Source organism: Orycteropus afer, unplaced genomic scaffold (assembly GCF_000298275.1).
Source record: "Orycteropus afer afer isolate SDZICR_OR568_19922 unplaced genomic scaffold, OryAfe1.0 scaffold00192, whole genome shotgun sequence".
Classification (NCBI taxonomy): Eukaryota; Metazoa; Chordata; class Mammalia; order Tubulidentata; family Orycteropodidae; genus Orycteropus; species Orycteropus afer.
The window spans coordinates 2,330,349-2,341,851 of NW_006921779.1; the positions used below are offsets into that span (position 1 = coordinate 2,330,349).

The 11,503-nt window shown below is 43.0% G+C and overlaps 1 protein-coding gene across 1 annotated transcript in view; it reads left to right on the forward strand.

Moving 5' to 3' along the window:
* INPP5B (inositol polyphosphate-5-phosphatase B) overlaps positions 1–11,503 on the forward strand; it is a 76,206-nt gene that overhangs the window by 11,215 nt on the left and 53,488 nt on the right. Inside the window, exon 6 of the mRNA XM_042781880.1 lies at positions 8,858–8,974. Within this exon, the coding sequence (XP_042637814.1) occupies positions 8,858–8,974 (117 nt within the window). The remainder of the gene's footprint in view (positions 1–8,857; positions 8,975–11,503) is intronic.

Here is an 11,503-nt window from a genome sequence, read left to right on the forward strand (position 1 = left end):
GCTATGAGTCGGAAACGACTCGATGGCACCTAACAACAACAACAACAATGTGCAAGACCCAAGCATGCCAAAAAGCTCAAGACCTTTCTCAAAGCATCTTACACACTGGAAGCAGACCACATCCCTAAGGCAGCTACTCAGCTGCTCACAGTAGAGTCCACCATGGAGTTGATTACCAGTCTTACCATGGGGAATAACTACATCCAGCTGCCAAGCCACTCAAAAACAGGCCCAGCCACACTGACACATAACCTTAACTACCACAACAGAGTCAGAGTGCCTTGTTCAGGAGACCACAGTTAGAGAAAGGAATTGTTAGGTGCCATTGTGTTGGTGTCAACCTCATGCACAACAGAATGAAACTGCCCAGTTCTGTGCCATCCTCACAATCATTGCTGTCCTTGAGCCCATTGTTGCAGCCACTATGTCAATCCATCTTGTTGAAGGTCTTCTTCTTTTTCACTGACCACCCACTTTACAAAGCATAATGTCCTTCTCCAAGGACTGGTCCCTCCTGATAAAATGTCCAAAATACTGGAGATGAAATCTTGCCATACTCACTTCTAAGGAGCATTCTGGCTGTACTTCCTCCAAGACAGATTTGTCTAGCAGTCCATAGTACATTTAATATTCTTTGCCAACACCACAATTCAAATGCATCAATTCTTCTGCAGTCTCCCTTGTTCATTGTCTGGTTTTCACATGCAAATGAGGCTCTTGAAAATACCATGGCTTCAGTCAGGTGCACCTTAGTCTTCAAATTGACATCTTTGTTCTTTAACACTTTAAAGAGGTCTTTTGCAGAAGATTCGCCCAATGCAATATGTTGTCTGATTTCTTGACTGCTGCTTCCATAGGTGTTGATTGTGGATCCACGTAAAATGAAATCCTTCACAACTTCAATCTTTTCTCCAATTTTCATGATTTTGCTTATTGGTTCATTTGTGAAGATTTTTGTTTTCTTTATGTTGAGGGGTTGTTGTTGTTAAGTGCCATCGAGTGGTTTCCAACTCATAGCAACCCCATGCACAGCAGAAAGAAACACTGCCCGATCCCGCGCCAGCCCCACAATCCCTGCTATTCTTGAGCCCATCATCGCAGCCACCGTGTCAATCCATCTAGTTGAAGGTCTCCCCCTTTTTCGTCGACCCTCCACCCTATCAAGCATGACATCCTTCTCCAGGGAATGGTCCCTTCTTACAACATGACCAAAATAGGTGAGACGAAGTCTGGCCATTCTTGCTTCCAAGGAGCATGTTGAGGGGTAATCCATACTAAAGGCTGTAGTCTTTGCTCTTCATCAGTAAGTGCATCAAGTCATCTTCGCTTTCAGTAAGTAAGGTTGTGTCATCTGCATCTCTCAGGCTGTTAATGAGTCTTCTCCAGTTTTGATGCCACATTCTTCATGTAGTCCAGCTTCCCAGATTATTTGCTTAGCATACATATTGAACAATTGAACAAGTATGGTAAAAGAATATAGCCCTGATGCACATATTTCCTGATTTTAATCCATACGATGTCTGTTTGAGCAACTGCCTCTTGGTCTATGTACAAGTTCCTTATGAGCACAATTAAGTGTTCTAGAATTTCTATTCTTTGCAATATTAGCCATAATTTTTTATGATCCACACAGTTGAATGCCTTTGTATAGTCAGTAAAACACAGGTAAACATCTTTTTGGTACTCTTTGCTTTCAGCCAACATCCATCTGCTATTAGCAATGATATCCCTCATTCCATGTCCTCTTCTGAATCCAGCTTGAATTTTTAGCAGTTCCCTGTCAATTGCTGCAACTGTTTTTTACTTATTTTCAGCAAAAATTTACTTCCATGTGATGTTAGTGATATTGTTCAGTAATTTCCACATTCTGTTGGATAAACTTTTTCTTTAGAATGGGCACAAATATCCATCTCTTCTAGGTAACTGTCTTCTAAATTTCTTGGCATGAATGAGTTAGCACTTCCAGCATTGCATCCATTTGTTGAAACATCTCAATGGGTATTCCAATAATTTCTGGAGCCTTCTTTTTTTGCCAATTCCTTCAGTGCAGCTTGGACTTCTTCCTTTAGTACCATCAGTTCTTAATCATATGGTACCTCCTGAAATGGCTGAATGTCAACCAATTGTTTTTCATACAATGACTCTGTGTATTCCTTCCATCTTCTTTTGATGCATCCTGCATTGTTCAATTTTTGCCATATAATTCTTCAATATTGCAACTTGAGGCTTAAATTTTTCCTTCAGTTCATTCTGCTTGAGAAATGCCAAGCATGTTCTTCCCTTTTGATTTTTTAACTCTAGGTTTTTGCACATTTCATTATAATATTTTACTTTGTCTTCCTAAGCCAAACCACCCTTTGAAATCTTCTGTTCAGATCTTTTACTTCATTATTTCCTCCATTTGCTTTAGCAACTTTACTCTCAAGAGCAAGTTTCAGAGTCTCTTCTGACATCCATTTTGGTCTTCTTGTCTTTTTAATGACCACTGGCTTTCTCCACTTATGAGGTTCTTGATGTTACCCCATAACTTGTTGGTGTTCAGTGTGTCAAATCTATTCTTCAGATATTCTCGACATTAGGTGGCATATACTCAAAGTCACATTTTGGCTCTCGCAGACTTTGTTTTAATTTTCTTCAGCTTCCACTAGAAATTGCATATGTTCCACAGTTGGCCCCTCAACTGATGATTTTGACTGATAATATTGAGCTTCTCCTCTCTTTCCGCAGATGTAGTCAATTTGATTCCTGTGTATTCTGTCTGGTGTGGTCCATGTGTATAGCTGACATTTATGTTGTTGAAAAAAGGTATTTGCAATGAATAAGTCATTGGTCTTGCAGAATTCTGTCATGTGATCTCTGGCATTGTTTCTATCACCATGGCCATTTTTTCCAACTATTGATGCTTCTTTGTTTCCAACGTTTACATTTCTATTACCAGTAATTATCAGTGCATGTTGATTGCATGTTTGGTCAATTTTCCACTGCAGAAGTTGATAAAAAATCTTTGATTTCTTCATCTTTGGCTATGGTGGCGTGAAAATGCAGTTCTTAGCTACTTGCTATGAGAAGAGCCAATTACTTGACAACAGGATGAGGTGAAAAACAAGAGCAGAGCATTTGAGTATGGATACTCAAGGAGACAGAGGGATCTTGTCTGCCAAAGACTGTCTCCTGGAGTTGAGAAAAGGTTAGGGTTTTAAAGGGAATTGGCCTATGAGGTAGGGGATTTGAGGAATGGTAATAATGCTATCTTTTTGTTATGGAGATGAGTTGTCTTAGCCTTGTGATGTTTCTGTTATTCCTCTGGTCAGTGATATAAAACAGGCCTTGGTCAGGAGAATTGTTTTCCAAGCCCCTTGTACCTGCCTGCAAAGATTAACTTTATAAGGAGGGGTGAATGTGGGAATGGGTACACTTAGGTCTGTAAGGAAAGATGAGGAGGAATGTGGTAATGAGTGCCTGGAGACCTATAAGCAGAAAAAGACAAAAAAGAAAAAAATGTTAAAGCTTGGTCAAGAGAGCTGTCCCCTTAGGTTATTTTATCCTCTGGGGAGTACTTAAGGCATTTGACTGCTAACTAAAAGGTTGGCGTTTCAAACCCACCAGCCACTCTGCGGAGACGGGGCAATCTACTTCCATAAAGATTTACTGCCTGGAAAACCCAATGGGGTTCGCTATGAGTTGGAATGGACTCAGTGGCAGTGGGTTTTTTTTGTTTTGTGTTGTTTTTGTTTTGGGAACTATAACAATGATGCATAAATTTGAATAGTAGTAGTAGTAACTGGTTTTCCTCATAAGCATATAGATATTGTCCTATCCCTGACAATACTGTACTTCAGGATAGATCTTTTTAAAAATTATTATTATTTATTTACTTTTTTTGTTGTGAAAACATATACACCATGACATTCACCAGTATAACAACTTCCACATTTACAACTCAGGGACAGTGATGAATTTTTCATGTTGTGTCACCATTATTGCTATCCTTTTCCAAAATATCCCACCACCTTTAGCATAAACTCTGTGTCTGGCAAACAAAAGCTTCCTCTTTCTGCCTGATAACTACTAACAATCTTTGGTACACACACACACACACACACACATTAACCTATCCAGCAATTTTCCCTCCCCTCTCCTTCTCCTGGTAACCAACAAAGTTTCCTTCCATATATAAACCTTTCCTTGACTTTTTACAATAACAGACTAATACAATATCTGTCCTTCTGTGATTGACTTATTTCACTCAGCATAGTGCCCTCCAACTTCATTCAGGATAGCTTTGAAATATTCTTTTTGTACATGAATGCAACATCATTCCTTTTCAATTTATCACTCCTGGGATAGTAGACTATATGATTGTCTAATTCAAAATGGCCAATACCAGTGCATTTCAGTTCACTAATATACCTAGGATATCAATTTTTATGCATTCCATTTCATTTTTGACAACTTCCAATTTTTTAGGTTCAGAGAAGGAATTAGCTAACATTAATTAAGTAAGCTGTGCCCAACATTTTCCAAGCCATACCACAATAATCATGTTCTCCTTTTTGAACAATATTAAGGAGTAGGTGCTTACACTCTACTTTACCCACTGTCGTCGAGTTGGATCCGACTCATAGCAACCCCTCTTTGGGTTTTCGAGGCAGTATCTCTACGGAAGTAGATTGCCCAATCTTCCTTCTGAGGAGTTGTGGGTGGGTTTGAACTGCCAGCTTTCTGGTTAGCAGTCAAATGCCTTAGGCACTAATAGGGCCAGGTTTAAAACCACAGGTGGTCTGAGAACAGGTGGTCTGACTCCAAAGCCCACAGAACCCAGAGATTTCAGTTCAGATCCCAATTATACCATTTTCTAATGTAAATGTGGACAGTGTATTCAGCTTTTTTATTTGTACATTGGAAATATGAACTTGGCTTACGTATTGCTCCAAGGGTTTTATGAGGATCAGATGAAGCTAAGTATGCTTGTTAGCTGTTGTAGAGCCAACTTTCGATTCATGCCAACCCCGTGCACAATGGAACAAAGCACTGCCCAGTCCTGCACAATCCCTGTAACTGGTTGTGGATTGGACCATTGTAATAGGGTTTTCATTGGCTGGTTTTTGGAAGTAGATTGCGAAGCAGATCTACTAGTCTGTCTTAGTTTGGAAACTTTGCTGAAAACTGTTTCAGCATCATAGCAACACATATACCTCTGCATGGAAAAGGGGTGTTGGTTGCACATGAGATGCATTGGCTGGGAATTGAACTGTGGCCTCCTTCATGGAAGGCTGGGGTTCTACCACTGAACTACCACTGTTTCCATTAGTAGTATGGGTTAAAAAAAACAAACTCACTGCTGTCTAGTCGGATCTGACTCATAGCAAGCCCTCCTTAGGTTTCTGAGGTGGTATCACTACAGAAGTAGATTGCCCAACCTTCCTTCTGAGGAGTGGCTGATGGGTTTGAACCATCAGCCTTCTGGTTAGCAGTTAACTGCCTTAGGCACTATGCCACCAGAGTATGTAAATAGTGAAAAAATGGTAAAGGTGTGATTGGCAGTGGCATTGTCAGAACTAGAACCCAAATTTCCTATTTATGATGTCCTTGCAAATCCAATTCAGTTCTGTTGGGTTCATGAAGTATAGCAGGCAGAATAATGTATCAGTCAATAACAAGTGTTTTAGAATCAGACACACCTGGGTTTGAGTTAGAGGCAGCGGTGGCTCAAAAATTTCTAGGAAGGAGAGGCTTAGGGGTGGCAATCTGGTTGGAAGGGCGAACAAGAGGACTTGTCTTGAAGGTTATGTCACAGCAAGCACACTGCTTTTACTTGGAAGTGTGTGTTTATTTGGAGTGGTTTTTGAGTTGCTGGTGGAGGTTCAACCAGTAGAATTGTCTGTTACAATGACTTCATGTGGCTCAGAGAGGAACTGTGTTCCACTTCTACTTAGGCTGATTTTCCAGAAGTCAATCACTAGGCCTTTCCTCTGAGGAGTCTCTGGGTAGATTCGAACTCCCAGCCTTTCAGTTAGCAGCCTACACTTAACCATTTTCACGCCCCCCCCACCCCCACCCCAGGACTCCCTAGATGGAGATTAGCACTCCTTGATACTGACTTTGGTTTGAATGCCCACTTTGCCATTTGCTCTGTGACCTTGGATAGTTAACCTCTGAGTTCAATGGTCTCATATATAAAATTGAAGTAATAGTTCCCTACCCCATAAAGCTTGTTATGAATATTAAAAGGGGTAAAATACAGAAAGCACAGATCTTGGCACATAGTTACTATGAGGTGAGAAGAATGTGTGTGTGTGAGGGGGTTCTCTGCCTGGAAACAGCACTTTTTTTAAAAACACATTTTTTTAAAAAATTTTTATTGTGATTTAGGTGAAAGTTTACAGACCAAATTCATTTTCCATACAGCAGTTCACATATATTTTGTATCATGACATTGACTGCAATTTCCCACAACACAACAGCTCTCTTCCCACTTCCTCCCCATACTTTACCTCTTCCCTGTGTCCTTCCCTCCATGCGCTCCTGCCCGACCCCCAGCTGTCTCCCTGTGCATACACAGCCTTTCTATTCTCCCATGATTGATCTGTCCAAGGAATGTATCTACCTAATGTAAATGTTCAGCTCATATGCCTGTCTTTTGTTTGGCTGGAAGCCACAGGAGTGGGTTCAATTCCAGACCTGAAGGGCAGCTAGGGGTCATAGCCTCAGGGGTTCTACCAGGCTCCATCAGACCAGCAAACCTGGTCCTTTTTTTCTTTTTTATGATTTTGAGTTTTGTTCCACATTGGAAACAGCACTTAAAAAAATTACTTTGTTGTTGTTGCTGAGAATATACACAGCAAAACATACACCAATTTTTACCATTTCTACAAGTACAGAAGTGACACTGATTGCATTCTTTCAGTTGTGCCATTCTTACCCTCTTTTTCTGAGCTGTTCTGTCTCCATTAACATAAACTCACTGTCCCCTAAGGTTCCTATCTAACCTTTCAAGTTGCTATTGTTAGTGTCAGTACCTAACAAGCAAGGTAAGCACAGACTTACTTGTGCTTATTTACTCATCTGTAGTGAACAATTTCACATTTTTCCACCACATCAAAGATTCTGCTTCTAGGTACGGCTGGCATCTGACTCTCTCCCAACCCTGTGGCACCTTCCTACAGAATCAAAGCCTCTTTTCCAATTTACAATCCCTGACAAGGATGGAATACTCAGTAAGCAAGGTAAACACAGGTTTACTTGTGCTTACTTAACTAATCTGTAGTGAATTGTTTCACATTTTCACCACACACTACAAGAAAAAAATGCAACTCACTGCTGTGGAGTCGGACCTGACTCACAGCCACCCCTCCTTGGGTTTCCGAGGCGGTATCACTATGGAAATAGATTGTCTAACCTTCCTTCCAAGCAGTGGCTGGTGGGTTTGAACTGCCAGCCTTCTGGTTACCAGTCAAATGCCTTAGGCACTACACTACCAGAGCTCCTAGAGTGAACAATCTCACACCGGTTTCATCACATAATGGGATGAAAACATGTGAAACGGTTCACTATGGATTGATTAGTAAGCCCATGCTTACCTTGCCTATTGGGTAATGTGTCCCTGGCTCTTGTCACTTTGATGCCAGATAGCTAGCTCTTAAAAGAACATAATGCTGTATATGACCATGAGACCAGAAAAACTAGATGATGTCCACCACTGTCAACCACTCTGAAAGGGATCAGTGTAGGAGATCCTGGCAGAATGGGAGAACAATGTGAAACAAAATGCAAAATCATAAAAAGATCAGGTTTACTGGTTTGACAGAACCTGATGAGACCCCTGAGACTATGATCTCTAGTTACCCTTCAGGCCTGGAACTGAACTCACTCCTGTGGATTCCAGCCAAACAACAGACAGGAATATAGGGTGAACATTTACATCAGGTAGATACAGTCCTTAGAATGATCAGTCATGGTAGAACAGAAGGCCAATATTTGCAGAGGGAGATAGCTCAGGGGCAGAAATGCATAGGAAAGGAGGACACAGGGAAGAGGTAACTGCAGGGAGGAAGTGGGAAGACAGCTGTTACATTGTGGGGATTGCAGTCAATGTGATGAAAGAAATTGTGTACAAACTTCTGTGTGGAAAAGGAATTTTCTCTGTAAACTTTCACTTAAATCACAATAATAATAATAATAAAAGTACAGTGCTAAAACAAAACAAAACAAAAGCCCCAAAACTCACTGCCATAGAGTCAATTGGGACTCATAGTGATCCCCTTTGGGTTTCTGAGGAGGTAAGTCTTTACAGAAGTAGATTGCCCAGTCTTCCTTCCACGGAGTGGGGTTGAACTACCAACCTTCTGGCTAGCAGGCAAATGCCTTAGGCACTGTGCTCCGGAGCTCCTTATAATGCTCAAGGCAGGTATTTTTTACTAGTTAAGCTAAACTACTGTTTAGTTTCTAGAAAACTTCAAGGGATATTTTTGATTTAAGTTTTAAAAATTATCTCGGGGCAATAGTTTCATCCAGCCTTAGCTCCAGAAAGTATGTAGTTAATGAGAATTCCAAATTCTGTTCTACATTTTCTCCCTTTGATCAGAATTCTACAGAATTTTGGTAGAAATAACGGTACCTGGGCACCACACAGTTCTAGTCTTATGACAAAGGAGGCAGTTGTTTATTGAGGCAATTAGCCACACATTCCATATCTGCCTTGGAATAGCACTTTTCCTTCCCAAGAACGCCTCTGGACAGTAGGGAAACAGAGACTACTAGGGAAGGCTAGATGATTTATATTTGTCATACAATCATTCAGAAGTGGAATCCTCTCCTGAAGCCCACAGCTCAGTTTTCCCTCCATATTCTGCCACAGGTTTCGATCCTGCTACCCAGAACCCTGAGTTCCAGTGGCTATCTCCATACAGGTGCACAGAGTTGGAGCCAGAATTGCGGGAATCGCAGACACAGCGGCGTTGGAACTCGGCCGCAGGTACCTGGCCAGGGTGAGAGAGAATTGGCGGAGGCAGGGATCTGTCCCAGAAGCGGTAGCGCTGATTGGAGGAGGCCCAGCTGCAGGAGGCGGGCTCCGTTCTGTTTGGGGCGAGGCGCTAGCACAGAGGAGCCTTCAATTGGTCGAGGTGCCGTGTAGGGGCGGGGCGGAGCGGGCGGGGTAGGCGGTGGGATGAAGCGCTGGAGGAACCAAGAGAGGAAATGTCCGCCGGCGCCGATTCGCGGGAGCGCGACTCTGCAGGTCCGCTGGCCGGTGGGGAGATGGGCTGGGGATTTAGACTGGGAGAAGCGGTGGGCCCAGCCTGTGGGGAGGCAGGGTGTGTGATGTGGCTGGTGGCCGCAGGGGCGAAGATCAAGTTCCTAGGAGGCCCTACCAAGGCGGGGAAACTGGGGCTGAAGTTCGATGGGGATGTTGGTTACTCTTAGCCGCGAGTGGTGAGGGCAGGCAGGTGGGGATGGGGGTACTCAGGAATCCAGAGGCTGGGGCATAGAGCCCTGTTCCTTACTAGCAGTGTGACCTGGGACCAGTCACTATTCCTTTCTGAGCCTTAGTTTCTCAAAGTGAACTTGGCCTTCCGCCCTGGCCTCCCCAGTTTGGCGCGCGCGTGTGCGTGTGTGTGTGTGTGTGTGTGCGTGCGTGCATCTATGTGTGTGCACTCATACTTCTGGGTGAGGTATGGTGTGTATGCTGGGGCTTTCTGGCGTGTCTGTCCTACCCCCCTGTAAATACACTGTACTGTGCACTAGCTGAATTCTGGAGGAGTCATGTCTCCTCTGATCCTAGAAACCAGGCTGAGGTTACAGGTGAAAGGCACTAGGTTTTTTCCACCCAGTCCTTGATGCATAATGTGTATCACAAAAGGCCAATTGTTGAGTTCTCTTTTGGAGAGCAAGCGCCCCAGAGCTAAAATTTGGGTCAGTCTGGTGCTTTGGGAGGACACACAGACCTTTTTTTTTTTTTTGTCTGACTCCAAGGTTTCCTTCAAGGGCTCTCTGGTGTATTTTTCTCCTGGGTGTGCTGGTGCAGTCCTGGTTACATGCAAGCTTTGGCATGACTATCAGTACCCACATGTACCTTTTTCTCAGCCACTTGCTAGAGTTGAAGAGTCTGTTGAGGAGCTGTGTAAAGTGGTGCGAGCACTCCACTTGCTTGTACAAGACTTTGAAACTATGAAGGGATGGGGAACCATATAGCACAAGGGTTTGTAAAATGAGAGGAAACTAGATGAGCAAAGGACTTCCTCAGCTTTCATTGCAGCCACCACAAGACTCTGTTGAAGAGCCTGATGGTTCTGATATTTGGTTTGGTTTGGTTTGCCTCTTTCTTGGGCTTATCTCCCAACTCACTTGAAGTGCTGATCTTGAGATAGAAGATTGCTTAAGTTTCCATGACATTCTAAGCTGTGGTGAGGTGGTGAGAATTTAAGATTAAGAGCATATCCTCTACTTGCCCCTTTACAAGAAGCTTCCAGAATCCAGACATCGGTGGAGGACAGGCCTGATGGCAGTAGAAAGAGGTGGGTTCTATCTTTTTAGCAGACCAGTAGAGAGAGGTCTTTCATGAGAGGTTAGACCAGCATTGAAGCCAGTTCCCCAATAGTTGAGTCCTTGGCTACTAACCAAAAGGTTGTTGGTTCTAACCTACCCAGTGGCCCTGAGGGAGAAAAATGTGGTGATCTGCTCCCGTAAAGGTTACAGCCTAGGAAACCTTGTGGGGCAGTACTGCTTTGTCACATGGAGTTGCTATATAAGTTGAAAATCAACTGGACAGCACACAACAACCTGCCCCTGGTGAGAAAAATACACAGGAGTCTCAGAATCTTTCCTTTCAAATAGCAAAAGCTAGTCACATATGGTGAGATTTCAGTTTTTAGTTTAAAACAATTTGTCCCCACCACAGTATCTATAGTAAATTGGACTACACTATTAATTGCTAAGGGAGCCCTGGTGGCGTAGTGCCTAAGGCACTTGACTGCTAACCAGAAGGCTGGCGGTTCAAACCTACCAGCCACTCCTCGGAAGGAAGGTTGGGCAATCAACTGCCATAGTGATACTGCCTCCGAAACCCAAGGAGGGGTCACTAGGAGTTGGATCCAATTAATTGCTAAATTGCTTTGGCTAACACTGGTAAGAAATGATACCAAGGTCTCAAGACGGTGGACTCATCAATGTTTTGAATTGCTCTGATGTCAGAGTAGAGGTATATCTTTCAACATGATCCAGGCCCAAGGGAAACAAGTAGTGGATTTTGTTCTTTCTATATGCATAAGATCAAAGTACCCACTTCCTGATAGTCTGGGGAACCAACCCCAGTCTGCTTAGAATGCAGTTTGTGGTGCACAGCAGGAGAAGCAAGGCTCCCCTCAACACTTGACAGCCTCACACGGAGTGTCTAACAGTCCCCCAAAAGAGATTAAGAGGTAAGTAAGGTAAGGTGTTATGGGGCAAGGTGAATCTAGTCTTCACATATTATTAGACAAAGGAATACTCTCTCTCTTTTTTTTTTTTT